The sequence below is a fragment of the Pelophylax lessonae genome (assembly GCF_965119305.1).
Source record: "Pelophylax lessonae genome assembly, chromosome: 9".
NCBI classification, from domain to species: domain Eukaryota; kingdom Metazoa; phylum Chordata; class Amphibia; order Anura; family Ranidae; genus Pelophylax; species Pelophylax lessonae.
In genome coordinates this window covers 120,043,785-120,061,794 of record NC_138776.1, presented here as the reverse complement: position 1 = coordinate 120,061,794, position 18,010 = coordinate 120,043,785, and the positions used below count along the sequence as shown (strand labels likewise).

The following is an 18,010-nucleotide window of genomic DNA, read 5'->3' as shown; positions in this document are numbered from 1 at the left end:
CTCCTCATCTAGCCTTTTAGGGGTACAAACAATAGTAATTGGGGCCTAGTGTGGTTGTGTACGTGTGATATACATACACTTTTTTTGGATCATATTTTCTATTCCGCTATTTAATCAAAAACCTTTGGGGATCAGTTAAATTGGGGGATAGTCTGTGTCGGTACGTGTGAGAGAGATCCACCTTTCCAAGTTGTTGGGGTTCATCTCATACTTCTGAAGGTTTGAGGGTGCTGCCTGTTCCATACCCCCCCTACTCCTCATCTAGCCTTTTAGGGGTACAAACAATAGTAATTGGGGCCTAGTGTGGTTGTGTACGTGTGATATACATACACTTTTTTTGGATCATATTTTCTATTCCGCTATTTAATCAAAAACCTTTGGGGATCAGTTAAATTGGGGGATAGTCTGTGTCGGTACGTGTGAGAGAGATCCACCTTTCCAAGTTGTTGGGGTTCATCTCATACTTCTGAAGGTTTGAGGGTGCTGCCTGTTCCATACCCCCCCTACTCCTCATCTAGCCTTTTAGGGGTACAAACAATAGTAATTGGGGCCTAGTGTGGTTGTGTACGTGCGAGATACATACACTTTTTTTGATCATATTTCCTATTCCGCTATTCAATAAAAACCTTTGAGGATCAATTGAATTGCGGGATAGTCTGTGTCGGTACGTGTGAGAGAGATCCACCTTTCCAAGTTGTTGGGGTTCATCTCATACTTCTGAAGGTTTGAGGGTGCTGCCTGTTCCATACTCCCCCTACTCCTCATCTAGCCTTTTAGGGGTACAAACAATAGTAATTGGGGCCTAGTGTGGTTGTGTACGTGTGATATACATACACTTTTTTTGGATCATATTTTCTATTCCGCTATTTAATCAAAAACCTTTGGGGATCAGTTAAATTGGGGGATAGTCTGTGTTGGTACGTGTGAGAGAGATCCACCTTTCCAAGTTGTTGGGGTTCATCTCATACTTCTGAAGGTTTGAGGGTGCTGCCTGTTCCATACTCCCCCTACTCCTCATCTAGCCTTTTAGGGGTACAAACAATAGTAATTGGGGCCCAGTGTGGTTGTGTACGTGTGATATACATACACTTTTTTGGGATCATATTTTCTATTCCGCTATTTAATCAAAAACCTTTGGGGATCAGTTAAATTGGGGGATAGTCTGTGTCGGTACGTGTGAGAGAGATCCACCTTTCCAAGTTGTTGGGGTTCATCTCATACTTCTGAAGGTTTGAGGGTGCTGCCTGTTCCATACCCCCCCTACTCCTCATCTAGCCTTTTAGGGGTACAAACAATAGTAATTGGGGCCTAGTGTGGTTGTGTACGTGCGAGATACATACACTTTTTTTGATCATATTTCCTATTCCGCTATTCAATAAAAACCTTTGAGGATCAATTGAATTGCGGGATAGTCTGTGTCGGTACGTGTGAGAGAGATCCACCTTTCCAAGTTGTTGGGGTTCATCTCATACTTCTGAAGGTTTGAGGGTGCTGCCTGTTCCATACTCCCCCTACTCCTCATCTAGCCTTTTAGGGGTACAAACAATAGTAATTGGGGCCTAGTGTGGTTGTGTACGTGTGATATACATACACTTTTTTTGGATCATATTTTCTATTCCGCTATTTAATCAAAAACCTTTGGGGATCAGTTAAATTGGGGGATAGTCTGTGTCGGTACGTGTGAGAGAGATCCACCTTTCCAAGTTGTTGGGGTTCATCTCATACTTCTGAAGGTTTGAGGGTGCTGCCTGTTCCATACCCCCCCTACTCCTCATCTAGCCTTTTAGGGGTACAAACAATAGTAATTGGGGCCTAGTGTGGTTGTGTACGTGCGAGATACATACACTTTTTTTGATCATATTTCCTATTCCGCTATTCAATAAAAACCTTTGAGGATCAATTGAATTGCGGGATAGTCTGTGTCGGTACGTGTGAGAGAGATCCACCTTTCCAAGTTGTTGGGGTTCATCTCATACTTCTGAAGGTTTGAGGGTGCTGCCTGTTCCATACTCCCCCTACTCCTCATCTAGCCTTTTAGGGGTACAAACAATAGTAATTGGGGCCCAGTGTGGTTGTGTACGTGTGATATACATACACTTTTTTTGGATCATATTTTCTATTCCGCTATTTAATTTAACTGGGCCTCCATGCGAGACCTGTGTGCCTTGTTGCGCTGTTTTGAGTACACCACCAACATGGCCAGTGGCAATGACGCCGTTCTCAGCTTAACTATCCCACTTCCATGCCTCCTTGAAAAAACAATTCGGGCGATGATGGAAGAGGATGTGGCACAGGATGAGGAGGAGGAGGAGGATGAAGAGGTAACATTTCCAAGGCTTTCAGGGCAGTCATTCGCAAGGGGCTCCGAGGGTGGGTTCCTGCACACGCAAACGCCAGGGACGCAATTGTCCAGCAGGGGCACAGTTCTGGAGGATGAGGAGGATGAGGAGGAGGAGGAGCTGGAGGAGGAGATGGAACCATGTTCACAGCAGGGTGGCACCCAGGCCAGCTCATGGCCATCACTGGTGCGTGGCTGGGGGGATACAGAGGACACGGACGATACACCTCCCACAGAGGACAGCCTTTCGTTGCCTCTGGGCAGCCTGGCACACATGAGCGATTACATGCTGCAGTGTCTCCACAACGACCGCCGAGTTGCCCACATTCTAACTTGTGCTGATTACTGGGTGGCCACGCTGCTGGATCCCCGTTACAAGGACAACGTACCGTCCTTAATTCACTCACTGGAGCGCGATCGCAAGATGCGCGAGTACAAGCGCACGCTGGTAGACGCCATGCTGCTGGCATTCCCATCTGACAGCGGGGCCACAGTGGAAGCACAAGGCAGAGGAGGAGGAGGAGGAGGTCGCCAACGCAACCAGGGCACCGCCAGCACCTCAGAAGGCAGGGTTAGCATGGCCGAAATGTGGAAAAGCTTTGTCAGCACGCCACAACAAACAGCAGCACCAGCAGCTCAGATGGAACGTCTTAGCAGGAGGCAGCATTTTACCAACATGGTGGAGCAGTATGTGTGCACACGCCTACATGTAGTGAATGACGGGTCTGCCCCCTTCAACTTCTGGGTCTCCAAATTGGGCACATGGCTTGAGCTTGCCCTTTACGCCTTGGAGGTGCTGGCGTGCCCTGCAGCCAGTGTATTATCTGAACGGGTATTTAGCACGGCTGGGGGCGTTATAACAGACAAGCGCAGCCGCCTGTCCAGAGACAATGTGGACAAGCTCACGTTCATTAAAATGAACCAGGCATGGATCCCACGGGACTTTTCCGTACCTTATGCAGAATAGCAATGGATACCGACCTTACCCACCCATTGTTCCATTTTTGCTCTTTCTCACTCTTTTGGGGTGTACCCTCATTTAAAATTTTTGAAAAGAAGCAGTGTTGGCTACCTCGTCCTCCTCCTCAGGGCCAGATTAATGTAGGGGCTATTGGAGCTGCAGCTCCAGGCCCCTACCTTTTATATAGGCCCCGGGTTGGCCATATTCACTGTTACCGCTCTTCTGTCACTTGTAAACACAGAAGTCTGGCTTCTATGCTCGCTTCCCCAGGCAGCACCCTCAGAACCTCCCCACACAGCGTGAAGGCCGGACAAGGAGGGACAGTTGGCGATGCATGGATGTGTTTATGGGCTTCAGAGACAGCATCCCATGTTGAATTAGGCATGCATGGCTGCACCCTTCCTCCTCTGGGTGCATGGCAAGGCACGGCCCTTAAGGCCCTTCAAAATCCTCAGCACCAAGCCCACGATGCTGTTAATCCGGCCCTGGTCCTCCTCCACCGCCGCTTCCACCTACACCGCCCATAGGTGTGCGCAGCCTATTGCATTAAGGTGTGCACCCCAAAGTTGAAATACACATGCATGTGTTTGCCAGCAGGGAGAGTAATGTATCGGGGCCATGTACCTGTAGGCAAGGAGAAATAGAGCAGAGCAGGTCCCAGGGAGATCTTTCCCATCTCCTCACTGGCAATGCTATGTGCCCTAGGTGATTAGGGTGTGCCCAGGCACACCCAGCACACCCTGTGCGCACGCCTATGTCACCGCTAGGCTTGTGACGGTATCAGATTTTCATGCTGCGATTAATTGATTAAGGTTTTGCCACGGTATACGGTATTATCACGGTATTCTATTATTAAATTTAAATTATTAAATTTCCACCTCACTTCAATTTCATTGCTGAATTTAGGGGCTTTGGTTCACTTATGCACATTATTATATAGTCAGTCAGTACAGACTCTGTGAACCAGGCCTAAAATAGGTCATCAAGCAGTGTCTGGCCTAACTGGTGATAACTGGTTCTGGCGCTCGGCTCCGATCCGATGGCCTGGTCATTAAGAGGGCAAATCCTTGTGGTCAAGAAGTGGTTAAACCTGAAGGAGGTGTTGTTTATAAATTACTTTACTATTGCTTTAGGCCTGGTTCACATGTATGCGGGTTGGTGGTTCACATTTGCACAGGCATAGCAGCCCATTGATTTGAATGGGCTGCTATGCCCTCATTTTCCGCAGAAAAAAGGTGCATGCAGCATTTTTTTAAAATTCAGTGGCCTTGAAATCCATCCTGCTTTTGCACCATGCGACTAACCTGCAGTTCCTGCTCTGGCAAGCTTTCTGCATTTTTTGTATACGTGGGCACGGCATTTAAAAATAAACAGTTTGCGTGTGCAGCAACGGCAGGTAAGTCGCATGGTGCAAAAGAAGGATGGATTTCATGGCCACTGCATTTTTTTAAATTCTGCATGCACCTTTTTTCAGCTGAAAACGCAGGCATAGCAGCTCAAGCCCATTCACATCAATGGGCTGCTATGCCTGTGCAAATGTGGGCCCCCAACCCGCATACATGTGAACCAGGCCTAAAGCAATAGTAAAGTCATTAATTGGTTAAACCTGCAGGAGGACCGGTGTTTTTATCTATTAATGACTTTACTATTGCTTTAGGCCTGGTTCACATGTATGCGGGTTGGGGGCCCACATTTGCACAGGCATAGCAGCCCATTGATGTGAATGGGCTTGAGCTGCTATGCCTGCGTTTTCAGCTGAAAAAAGGTGCATGCAGAATTTAAAAAAATGCAGTGGCCATGAAATCCATCCTTCTTTTGCACCATGCGACTTACCTGCCGTTGCTGCACACGCAAACTGTTTATTTTTAAATGCCGTGCCCACGTATACAAAAAATGCAGAAAGCTTGCCAGAGCAGGAACTGCAGGTTAGTCGCATGGTGCAAAAGCAGGATGGATTTCAAGGCCACTGAATTTAAAAAAAATGCTGCATGCACCTTTTTTCTGCGGAAAATGAGGGCATAGCAGCCCGTTCAAATCAATGGGCTGCTATGCCTGTGCAAATGTGGGCCGCCAACCCGCATACATGTGAACCGCCAACCCGCATACATGTGAACCACCAACCCGCATACATGTGAACCAGGCCTAAAGCAATAGTAAAGTCATTAATAGATAAAAACACCGGTCCTCCTGCAGGTTTAACCACTTCTGGATCGCAAGGATTTGCCCCTTTAAAGACCAGGCCATCGGATCAGAGCGCCAGGACCAGTCATCACCAGGTAGGCCAGACACTGCTTGATGGCTATATAATAATGTAATGTGGGCTGCTAGGCGTGTGTGTGTGTATATATATATTTATTAGAGCTGCACGATTCTGGCCAAAATGAGAATCACGATTTTTTAGCTTGGAATAAAGATCACGATTCTCTCACGATTCTCTGTGTAACAAAAAAAAAAAAAATTGGGATAACTTTACTGTTACGTTTTTTTTTTTTTTTTTATTCATTAAAGTCTAATCATTGCGTTTGAAAGACTGCTGCGCAAATACAGTGTGACATAAAATATTACAACAATCGCCATTTTATTCTGTAGGGTCTCTGCTAAAAAAATATATAAAATGTTTGGGGGTTCTAAGTACTTTTCTAGCAAAAAAAAAACTGATTTTAACTTGCAAGCAGCAAGTGTCAGAAAAAGATCCAGTCTTTAAGAGGTTAAACTTCCTTTCTCCCTGGCAGAGGGAAGGAAAAGATACAAATGTAATCATTTTTGTTTATAGTTAGGAGACTTAATGCTGAAAGGTGTTAGCTGAGTGAGTGAATGAGTCATCCAGCTCACTGAAATGTATCAATTCACAAGTCAGGCAGACTTGACAGAGAAACTCGGTATTTTAAAAATGCCACAATAACAATACCGTGGCTATGCAATACCGCGATATATCGAATTACCGAAAACCGGCATATGTCTAGTCACCGCCACATCCACCACCACCTCAACCTCCCTCCTACTCCATATGGGCCTCGTCCTTCAGAGATGAAGAAGAACATTGTTTTATTTTTCTGTTTTTTTTTGTTGTTTTAAGTTATTTCCCTATCCACATTTGTTTGCAGAGCACTTGCCATGCTCTTAATTACGTTTTGCTGCCATTTGCAGCACTCTAGCCCTTTCCTTTGGTGTTTTAGAGCCATTTTAGTGCCTTAAAGTTCGGGTCCCCATTGACTTCAATGGGGTTCGGTGTCCGGGAAAAGTTCGGTAAAAGTCCGGGACACGGACCCGGACTTTTTTTTAAAGTTCGGCCGAACCCGTCGAACACGGACATCTAGGTGTTCGCTCAACCCTACATGAAAGGTATATTGGGTGGTATGTTTACAAAAATGGTTTGAAACTCAAAGTTTCATTTAACCCAGGATGCCTGGTTGCAGAGAGGTTAAAGATCCATTTGGTCTATTTTTGTATTAGGACCTTGTCAACACTGCCCCCCTCTCATTTAGGGGGGACATGCTCCAAAGCAAAAAAATTAATTTTCTTATCATCAAATTTGTGGTACAGGGCCATGTGTGGACTAATACGGCTCTCATATTTTTTTGCCTAAAAGTACCGAACACATAATTATTTGGTGGTCTATTTATAATCTAGAAGGGGTGGAAAAGGTTTGGAGGTAAATTTGATTCATGCATGGAGATCATCTTTAGGCAATTCACTACTTCAATACTCTAAAAGGATAATTTGTTTGAAATCAAATATATATAAAGATATTATTCCTTACATGTATAAAGCTTTTTTTTTTTTTTTTTTCTTAGACCTCCAACCAGACTTTTGACATTCCCCTCACACTGTCTGGAGCAGTTGTGTTACGGCGCAGGTTGAATTATGAGGAAAAGACGCGATATTATGTCATAGTACAAGCTAATGTAAGTTCCACAATTTCCTTACAAACATGTTTCAGCATTTTCCGCATGTTTCTTATAATAACACTGTAACTTAAAGCTATTGGAAAGTTTTTCACTTAAAATAACAAACATAGTTGATGTGGTTGTAGAGTCAGAAGGTTTTTTTTTTTGCTATCTTAATGCATTCTATGCATTACCATAAAAAGCCTTCTGTGTGCAGCAGCCCTCCTTAGCCCCTCTAATACTTATCTGTGCCCATCTCGATCCAGCAGTTTTGGCTGCCTGGGACTCTCCCTCCTTATCGGCTGAGACTGCAACAGGACACCATTGGCTCCTGCTGTTTCCAATTAAAGGGAGTGAGCCAATAAGGAGAAAGAGTGGGTGGGTCTGAATGGACACAGGGAGCTGCGGCTCGGCTCGGGTGATCCCCTAACAAGATGCTTTCTGTGGGGGCACTCAAAAGGAGGGAGGAGCTGGGAGAGCTGAAGAGAGACCCGAGAAGAGGAGGGTCGGGCTGCTTTTGTGCAAAACCCCCTCACGGAGATGTTAATATCACTTAAGAAAAAAAAAAAGTGCCGTGCTAACTGTTAACTGATTAAATATAGCAACAAATAAAAACAGTCAATACTATGAATTGAATATAAAACCCCTATTAATCACTCACACTGTAAATATGTGTGAATTTGAGTGTGAGTAATTATATTCACTTTATAGTATTGACAGTTTGGGGTTAACCTCCCTGGCGGTATGATTCTTTCGGATTTTAGGTGCTGAAAGCGGTACCATTATTTTGCATGTAATTCTTAAGAATGAGCAGCCCAAACAAATTATTTACATATGATTTTTTTTTACTCTGCGTTCTTCTTTATAACATCTCGGGTATGATAAAGTTTGAAACACAAAATCATAAATTATAATATAATAAAAAACTATAAATAAGTAAAAGTATGTATGTATGTATGTATACATATATATATATATATATACTGTATATATACATATATTTTATATATATATATATATATATATATATGTACAGTAAAACTGCAGGAAAGGGCACTGGGGGCAAACTAATGTGATTTTTTTTATTTTGCATTGTATCAGTGTGTTTGGTGTGTTTTACATTTGAATTTGCCGCCGGTTCCACCCCCCTGCAAACGTCACGTTGCAGGAGACGGAAGCCGGGGCACGGAGATGATCGGGAGGAAGATCTGCAGCTAGACACCGCTGGGATACATTGCTGGATCCCGGTGACAAGGTAAGTAACCCTGCTTTCAGGATCCAGCGATGCTTCTGGCGGTACCCCGAGTGTGGCTCAGGGTTACCACTTTTGGCTCTGAAATTTAACCCCGAGCCACGCTCGGGAATACCGCTAAGAAGGTTAACTTACTAAAGGCAAATATACTGAACACTTCAAGTGCACTTGCTCCAGATCTTGATAAATGAGGTAAAGCTTCACCTTGCAAAGAATATTTAATCACATGCAAACAAAAAAATAAAAAATAAAACAGAATTTTTGCATGCACGTGATTGGATGATAGAAATCAGAAGAGCTTCCCCTTATTCCAGAGCTTCCCCTCAAATCCAGAGTAACTGCATTTGCAGTGCACAGTATATTTGCCTTTAGTAAATCAACCTACCTGTTTTATATTTGTTGCTGTATTTAATAAGTTAATACTAAATTCAGTACTTTTGTTTAACTATTTATATATTTGCACCATTTCTGCTAGCAGCTGAATATATCTTCCCTGTAGCCCAATTTAAATTTTTTTTTTTTTTTATAAAAATAAAAAACATGTTCTATTTTACTGCTCTGTGCAATAGTTTTGCACAGAGCGGCCCCTTATTGGCATTGGGAAGAAATTAAATCAGGCACAGTGATGGATCTATACAGGGCTCAGGTAAATGTTTGAAGTGCGGACTAGGGGGGCTCTGCTATTGGAAGTTTTTTTTTATTGTAATGCAGACAACCATTAACAACCACTTTAAAGCTTCCACTTCTTACTTCAGACATGTTTTCCTCTTAACCACTTAAAAGTGGGGAATAGTTACAATATCTGTAGGAGTTTTCTTTCTGTGTCAATACTGGGGAAGATTTATGACCCGCTGCCTAGACAGGAAGTAGGGGCAAATAAATTTTAATGAAATCATTTTAATCAATAGTTACACAATTTGTGTCAGCATGCTACAGCAAGTGAGTTTAAATCATCCAGTCAGAACACAAGCTGTAACAAAAACCTCTCAGATTGTAACCCTTCCCTACTGTGCTCCAAACTAAAGAAATCATGTCTACTGTGGACTTTCATTTACACTAAATGATGTGCAATTTTAGTCTACATTTCCTAATGCAAAGTACATTTTGCTTACAGTTTACTTAGATCAGTTCTTGCAAAAAGAATTGTGGATTACGTGTTGCAAAATTAATGGAGCAATTGGCTCACAGAGACTTTGTGAAGTAGTTATAAACTACCGAAATGAAAAATGAACAGAGCATATTCCTCTATAGTGTGTACTAGCCTCGGTCAAAAGCAACTGGTGTGATTTCTGTCTCCTCTATTTTGCCTCTGCGCTCTGCATCAGTCATTTCTGACAGGTTATCTCTATACCACAGAATTGTGTGAGGTGGCCCACCCTTTCTCCAGCACACAGAAAGTGATTGACAGCCTCACTTATGTATGATTCCCTATGAGACTGTGTGTGTGTGGGGGCTGTGTCCTTTCCCTTCCACTCAGGTCTTAGATTATACTCAGCTCCCTGCTCAATGCAGTGCAGTGTATGACACCAGATCCCTGCCCCCTGACTGCTGGAGCTGAGAAAAAGCCTTTGATCTGTGTGTTATAGAAGGCTGTAGAATGAGGGCTAAGCAGGTACAATTTATGTAGGAGGATTTGTTTCATTTCGGTGTATTCCCATGTCAATGAGTATACAGTAGTTAAGGATATACAACCACATAAGCACACACATATATATATAGACCATAACCTGATCAAGCACCAGATTGCACAAAAGTAAAGATAAAGGAAATTGGGGCATACAAAAATTTCAAATTAGTGTTAATGGGGCAGGAACCTGAGTTCCAATATATATATATATATATATATACATTATATGCTCAAAAGTATTGGGACACCAGCCTTTGCACGCACTACAACTTTAACAGCATCCCAGTCTTAGTTCGTAGGGTTCAATATTAAGTTGGCCCACCCTTTGAAGCTATAACAAGTCCATGAAGACATGGATTAGTGAGTTTGGGGTGGAAGAACTCAACTGGCCTGTACAGACCCCTGACCTCAGCCCGATAGAACACCTTTGGAATGAATTAGTGTGGAGACTGTGAGCCAGGCCTTCTTGTCCAACATCAGTGCCTGACCTCACAAATGCGCTTCTGAAAGAATGGTCAAATATTTCCATAGACACACTCCTAAACCTTGTGGATAGCCTTCCCAGAAGAGTTGAATTTGTTATAGCTGCAAATGGTGGGCCAACTTAATATTGAACCCTATGGACTAAAACCGGCATGTCATTAAAGTTCATGTGCATGTAAAGGTAGGCGTCCCAATACTTTTGGTATTATAGTGTATATAAACAAAACCATTCTAATCTTTATAGTAAAGAAGTTGCCAAGTGTGTGTTATATGCTAAGTAAACTAAAATGTACAGAAAGCAGAGCAGGAGACTGCAGGTCACAAAATATTACTATTAAATAGTTCAGGCCGAACATTTTCCTGTTCGGCCTTTTCCTGAACACCCAAATTTTCAGGGTGGTCGCCGGATGTTAGCTCCGCCCAACACCCTGCAATGCTGCGTCCTGAGTGGGCAAAGCTATGCCCATTCAGGGCACAGTAGAAGCTGGTTGTTGGGGACTGGGGCCAGGAAGTCAACTGCAGCATCCCTAACAATCAATGAGTCATCAACTGTCAATGGGTTTCCCCGCTGACAGCTGAAATAAAAATAAAAAAGAGTCGGTTAAGAAAAAAAGAAAATAAAAATTCCTTTAAATATAGTTCCAGGGGGGTCCCCTTAGTCTGCCTGTATATTGGTGCATCTTTAGCATGCATTAAACATTCTACAGCAAAAATGACATTTCTAAAGAAAAAAAAGCGAATTTTCTTTTTAAAAAAATCACATTATTATTATACAGGATTTATATAGCGCCAACAGTTTGCACAGCGCTTTACAATGTGAGGGAAGACAATAAAGTTACAATACAATTCAATACAGGAGGAACTAGAGGGCCCTGCTCGTTTGAGCTTACAATCTAGAAGGGAGGGTCAAGTGAAACAAAAGGCAATAACTGTGGGGGATAGGCTGATGGAGAAAATTGAGGTATATTTGTTAGGTGTGGGTAGGATAGGCTTCTCTGAAAAGGAGGGTTTTCAGAGATCGCCTAAAAGCTAATAGAGTAGGAGATAATCAGACAGATAAGGGTAGGGAGTTCCATAGGATTGGAGAGGCTCTGGAAAATTCCTGGAGGCAAACATTGGAGGAGGTGACGAGGGAGCTAGAGAGCAGGAGGTTTTGAGAGGAACAAAGAGAGTGATTAAGTTGGAATTTTGAGACTAGGCTAGTGATGTAGCTGGGGGCTAAGCTGTGGATTGCTTTGTAAGATGTTGTAAGTATTTTGAATTTAATTTGTTGGGTCAGCGGAAGCCAGTGGAGGGCTTGACAGAGAGGAGCAGTGGACACTGAGCGATTAGTAAGGTGGATGAGTCTGGCGGCAGCATTCATGATGGATTGAAGGGGGGATAGCCTGTGTAGAGGTATGCCAATGAGAAGGGAATTGCAGTAGTCGAGGCACGAGATGATTAGGGAGTGAACTAGGATCTTTTTTGTGTCTTTGGTTAGAAAGGGGCGTATTTTGGAGATGTAGCCGAGGTTGAGGCAGCAAGATTTGGACAGCGATTGGATGTGGGGCTTAAAGGAGAGTTCAGAGTCCAGGACAACAGCTTGGCATGCGGGGATGGGGTGATAAATCATAAGCTCGGTTTTGGATGGATTGAGTTTGAGGAAGTGGTGTGACATCAAGACCGATATATCTTAAAGTAAATTAGTAATATGTGAGGAGACTGAGGGAGAGAGCTGAGGGGTGGATAAATAGATTTGGGTATCGTCAGCGTTGAGATGGTATTGGAATCCGTGGGAGGCTATCAACTGACCCAGAGAGGAGGTGTAGATTGGAAATAGGAGGGATCCAAGAACAGAGCCTTGGGGGACCCCAACAGAGAAGGGAAGAGGAGAAGTAGAATTTTACATAATGCTAAAGGTGCGGTTGGATAAGTAGGAAGATAACCAATGAAGAGTACAGTCACGGAAACCAGAGGGATGGAGTTTTTTGAGGAGGAGGGGATGGTCAACCGTATCAATGGCAGCAGAAAGGTCCAGAAGTAGGAGTACAGAATAGTGTCCATTTAACCACTTGCCAATCAGCCGCCGCAGATATACGGCGGCAGGTTGACAGGTAGCGATGGTGGGGGTGCATGCATTTGCCAGCAGGGAAACTGATCTGTGGGACCAGCCTCGCAATTGCTGCCGGGCACATGTGATCACTCCCCATGGGGACAGAACGGCGGTCTGCTGTAGACACAGCAGATCGTTGTTCTGTCAGCAATCAACACAGGGCTCCTCTGCTCCTCCTATTTAGGAACACAGGTCCCTGTGTTGATTCCATAAGCCTACCCCCCAGTTATAAAACACCCCCTAGGGACACATTTAACCCTTTTATTGCCCCTGGTGTTAATCCCTTCCCTGCCAGTGTCATTAGTACAGTAAAAGTGCATATTTTTAGCACTGATTGCTGTAGTAATGTCACTGGTCCCCCCAAAAGTGTCAAAAATGTCAGTTAGGTATTCAATCTCATAAATGTGAGGTAAGTAAACCAGTCAAACTAGGTTACACATGGGATCTTGTGTTAAATGAAGTCCACAAATAAAAGTTCAATAAGTCTTATACAGTGTAACATTCACACCGGTGCTTGAGTGAAGATCCAATTCAAAATAAGTGAACTTGTGATATGAAAAATCTTCAATAACTGTGCAGGTGAATCTCAACACCTATTCAGGTATTCCCCTTACCAGGTGAGGTAATGTCGCAGTCCCGCTAAAAATCAATAATCGCCGCCATTACTAGAAAAATAAATAAATAAAAATTACATACAATCTTTCCCCTAGTTCGTAAATGCGATAACTTTTGTGCAAAGCAATCAAAATATGCTTATTGATATTTATTTTACCAAAAATATGTAGCAGAATACAAATTGGCCTAAAATTATTTAAAATTAGATTTTTACATTTTTTTTAATTGGAAATGTTATATAGCAAAAGGTGGAAAACATTGTTTTTTTTTTCTGTTTCAGAATTGTTGCTATTTTTTTGTTTATAGTGCAAAAAATAAAAGTCGCAGAGGTGATTAAATATCACCAAAATAAAGATTGCATTGTGGGAAAAAAATGACATCAATTTTATTTGGGTACAGCGTCACACGACCGCACAATTGTCAGTTAAAGTAACGCACTGCCAAATCGCAAAAAAATGGCCTGGTCATTAAGGGGGAAAATCATCTGGTCCAGAAGTGGTTAAAATGACTTGCAGTTACAATCCCCAGCTCGCGCCTAATAAAAAATTAAATAAAAAATCGGTGTGGGGTCCCTCCAAGATCCACACCAGACCCTTATCTGGGTACGCAGCCTGGCAGGTCAGGAAAGGGGGGGATAACCCCCCCAAACCATACCAGGCCACATGCCCTCAACATGGGGGGTGCTCTGGGGCAGGAGGGCTTGGTATGGACTGGGGGGAACCCTACGCCATTTTTTTCTTTATTTTTTCAATAGTCGGGTGCCGGCAATTGTAACCGCAAGTCATTTTAAATTGGATTTAACTTGTTTTTTTCCTTTAGAAATGTAATTTTTGCTGTAGAATTTGTTATGCATGCTACAGAGGCACCATTTTACAGGCACATTAAGGGGACCCCCAGGCACTTTATTTAAAGGAACTTTTCATTTTTATTGTTGCACTTTAAGCATAATTAAAATCACTGCTCCTGAAAAACAAAACAATTGTTTAAGAATAAAAATGTAATGATACATGTCCCCCAGGGCAGTACCCCTTTTATGGCCAATTACTTGCATATAAGCCTTCAAAATAGGCACTTTTGATTTTTTCTGTTCGGCTCCCATAGACTTCAATGGGGTTTGCTGTACGGGTTAGAACATTTCTCCTGTTCAAAGGTCTTCGGCCCATACCTACTATCAAATAGGGATGTGAATTTACCAGCAATCACCATATAAGGGACTGTTTTATGAATGTGTAACACATGTTATCTAAGTACTCATTAGTGATTTGTATTCATCATAATATATAAAAATGAACCAGGCATTCCATGGTAATTAGTGAAACGGTCAGTTGTCATAGCTAGGGTCTTCTCCATATCATGAATGGCTTCTACCTCCCAAATCCAGTCTTTAACAGATGGATAGTAAGTAGTCTTCTAATGTCTTTGAATCAGGGAATTGGTGGCATTAACCACTTAAGCCCCGGAAGATTTTACCCCCTTCCTGACCAGGGGGTATTTTGCGATTCGGCACTGCGTGACTTTAACGGACAATTGCGCGGTCGTGCGACGCTGTACCTAAACGAATTTGGCGTCCTTTTTTTCCCACAAACAGAGCTTTCTTTTGGCGGTATTTGATCACCTGTGCGATTTTTTGATCACGCGCTATAAACAAAAAAAGAGCGTAAATTTTGCAAAAATAGCAATATTTTTCCCTTTTTTTTATATGAAATTCCCCCAAAAATAAATGTAAAAATCAAAATTTTTTAATATTTTCGGCCAATTTGTTTTATGCTACCTATGTTTGGTAAAAAAAATCGCAAAAAGCGTATTTTGATTGGTTTGCGCAAAAGTTATTGCGTTTACTAACAAAGGGAAAGATTTTTGTCATTTTTGTTGTTTTTTTTTTTAACGCGTAATGGCGGCGATCTGCGATTTTTTTTGCGGTACTGCGACATTGCGGCGGACAGATCGGACCCTTGACTATGACATTTTTGACACTTTTGGGGTTACCAGTGACATTTCTACAGTAATCAGTGCTATATATATGCACTGTTACTGTAAAAATACACTGGTAGTGAAGGGGTTAACTTTATTTGAGAGGGAGGGGCTGTGTGTGTCCCTAGGGGCGTGCTTCTAACTGTGATTGGCTGGGGCCAATCTACATAGTAGATCCATGTGATCAGCTCTCATACAGAGAGGAGAATGACAGGCAGCTTGTTTACACAAGCTGCCTGACTTTCTCCCTCTCCCCCGCCGATCGCAGAGTGGCCGGCGGCGATCGGGTCCGCCGGTCACGCGCGCGGGGGGGTCCGTGACCACGCGGGAGCGGGAGCGCGCCTCCGGCGGCGCGCGCTCGCTCCCTAAACCCTCACAGGCGAGCGACGTAGACCTACGTCACTTTGCCTGTGAGGGGCTGACCGCCGCCGTAGATAGTCGTGCGGCGGTCGGCAAGTGGTTAATCAATTGTTTTGCTAAGGATTAGTATGACTCTGCAGACAGAATTAGTTGCACCTGAGCACATCGAGCAGACCTCACTAACAGATCCTGCAGAGAAAAATATAGATTTACCTGCAATCCCTCTGTTTAGTCATTTTTACTTTTGGATGTCCCTACTATCGGAGTTCCCTATAGTACCTGGTCATATTTCTTTGCTGATGAGAAGATATTGATAAGGATGGCTTGTAGCTTTTATGGATATCAATGCTGATTATGACCCCCTGTAATTAAGGGGTCATATCCCTCTGGTAAGAGGTACCTAATCAGAGAACTGGGTGAAGGTTTTGAGGTGAAGGCTTTTCCATCATTCCCCACCAAGTCCACGCTGTTCACAATGCTGAGATTGTTTATCACTTTGAATTGAGCACTTTGAGGACTTTATTTATTTATTTATTTATATATATATAAGCTGGTCTTTTGCTTTTATACATTGTTGTAGTTGGTGCTATTCATGGTTTTAGCAATTTTAGATCTTACATCAGCTTTTATATTTTTATGTGAAAAAACTAATTTATACCCGCGCTTATGGATGCTCTGGTGAATCAATCAATTATATCTTTAAATTATGTGAAAAATATAAAAATATAAAGAAAAAGTGCAGCTGCTGCACAGACAGAATATTATACACAAAAGTGCCAGCGCTGCTTAATTTTGTGTATAATATTTTATATTTTTATATTTATGCACATTAGCGCTTTATTGTGAGCAATATTGTTGAGCGCAACATTCACCCTCTTTTTTCACATTCATCACGTTTTATATGTTTTTGTTGCTGCTCGCAGTGCAGAAGAGATTCCCACAAATCACATACTCACTAATTTATTATTAATTTCACAAAGTTTATTTAGCACTCATCAGTGCAACGTTGTTAAATATTATTCACTTTGCGCAGCTCATTTTGGTTATTTCACCAATTTTTCCTATAAGGAAAAATTGGCTTATATCTTTTGAGAGAATATGAGGAGATGTGCATTAAGGAAAAAATATTCCACCAAAGTACATATATTGCTTAACCCCTGCCCAAATATACAAATGCCTGTTCATATGAAGAGATTTTTCCATACAATTGTAAAGTTGTTTCTTTTTTAATTAGACTTTACTTGAAGCCAGGAGTATGCCATCAAAGAAGTTTCATGTGTTTCAGAGCCTTTAAGGAAAATTATTTCTAACTTAGTGAGAGCGTTAGAAAAAAGTTTTTTTTTTATTTATTTTTGTTTATTGTTAGTAGAGTTTGGCGAGCAGTTCAAGCTGAGCCAAAGTTCGGACTGAACATCACTTCTCAGCCGCTTGTCGAAAACCTGAATTTGCGGGGCGATCGGAAGCATGTTCGCCTGCTGAGTGCCGCACAATGCACTGAGCACTGCACAGAGCAGTCTAGTGCCCTTATTGGTTTAAGCAATGCACCTGACTGCCGGTCAGGTGCTAGGCTTTGCCCAATCAGGGCACAGAGCACAGTCAGAGCCATGATTAGACAAAGTCACGATGACTTTGTCCAATCATGGCTCAGTGCTCATAGTCCCGCCCCACACTATAAAAGGAACATTTTGCAGTGTGTTGGTGAAGTGGAGATAGATAGAGCAGGGCTCTCTTTGCTACTAGTGAGTTAGAGTGTTCTCGTGACTCTGAGTGTAGACTGTCAGTGTAATGTTAGTGTAGTCTGTAGTGTTGTCTCGTGCCTGCCCCCTTTTTTTTTTATTATCAGCTGCAGTTTTTCTGACTGTGGCGCTGTTGTTCCCTCTTTTTTATTTTTTATAGTTTTTACATTTCTGTCACCGGAAGTCCTTAATTTAAAGTGCACCAAACACCACTTTTCATTGAATAAAGTACATTCAATTACACATTTCCTGGTCTCTAAAAAAAATTTGGCATTAAGCCCCCTACATGATGTCTCAGAGGCCAAAAAGGAGAGGTAAATGTTCCCATGCCATTATAAGGGGGCCAGCAGCATCTGTGTCCACAGGCATAGGTGGACATGGTCCACCCTCAGGCAGGGCATGGTTTTCTCTGTTTAGTAATGATGCCATGTTGTGGTTACTATCCAACCACAACATGCAGAGGAGGTGGTACACTGGCTTACTAAATCATCCTCATCCTCCTCATCCTCTATCACCTAAGCTGAGACTAGTGCGCAGTCCACCACAGCTGCCAGAGTGGCTTAATCTGCCTACTTGTCCACAGCTGCTCCTTCCTTAGCCCCAGCATCATGCATGGGGGAGTCAGCTGAATTATTTAAACACAGCATCAGCCACTTGCTTTTTGACGATGCACAGGCATTACTTGATC

At 42.7% G+C, this 18,010-nt stretch overlaps 1 protein-coding gene across 1 annotated transcript in view; it reads left to right on the top strand.

Annotated features, from left to right (window-relative positions):
* Positions 1 to 18,010, top strand: part of PCDH15 (protocadherin related 15) — a 1,730,880-nt gene that overhangs the window by 703,980 nt on the left and 1,008,890 nt on the right. Inside the window, exon 8 of the mRNA XM_082269384.1 lies at positions 7,094 to 7,204. Coding sequence (XP_082125510.1) covers positions 7,094 to 7,204 — 111 coding nt within the window. The remainder of the gene's footprint in view (positions 1 to 7,093; positions 7,205 to 18,010) is intronic.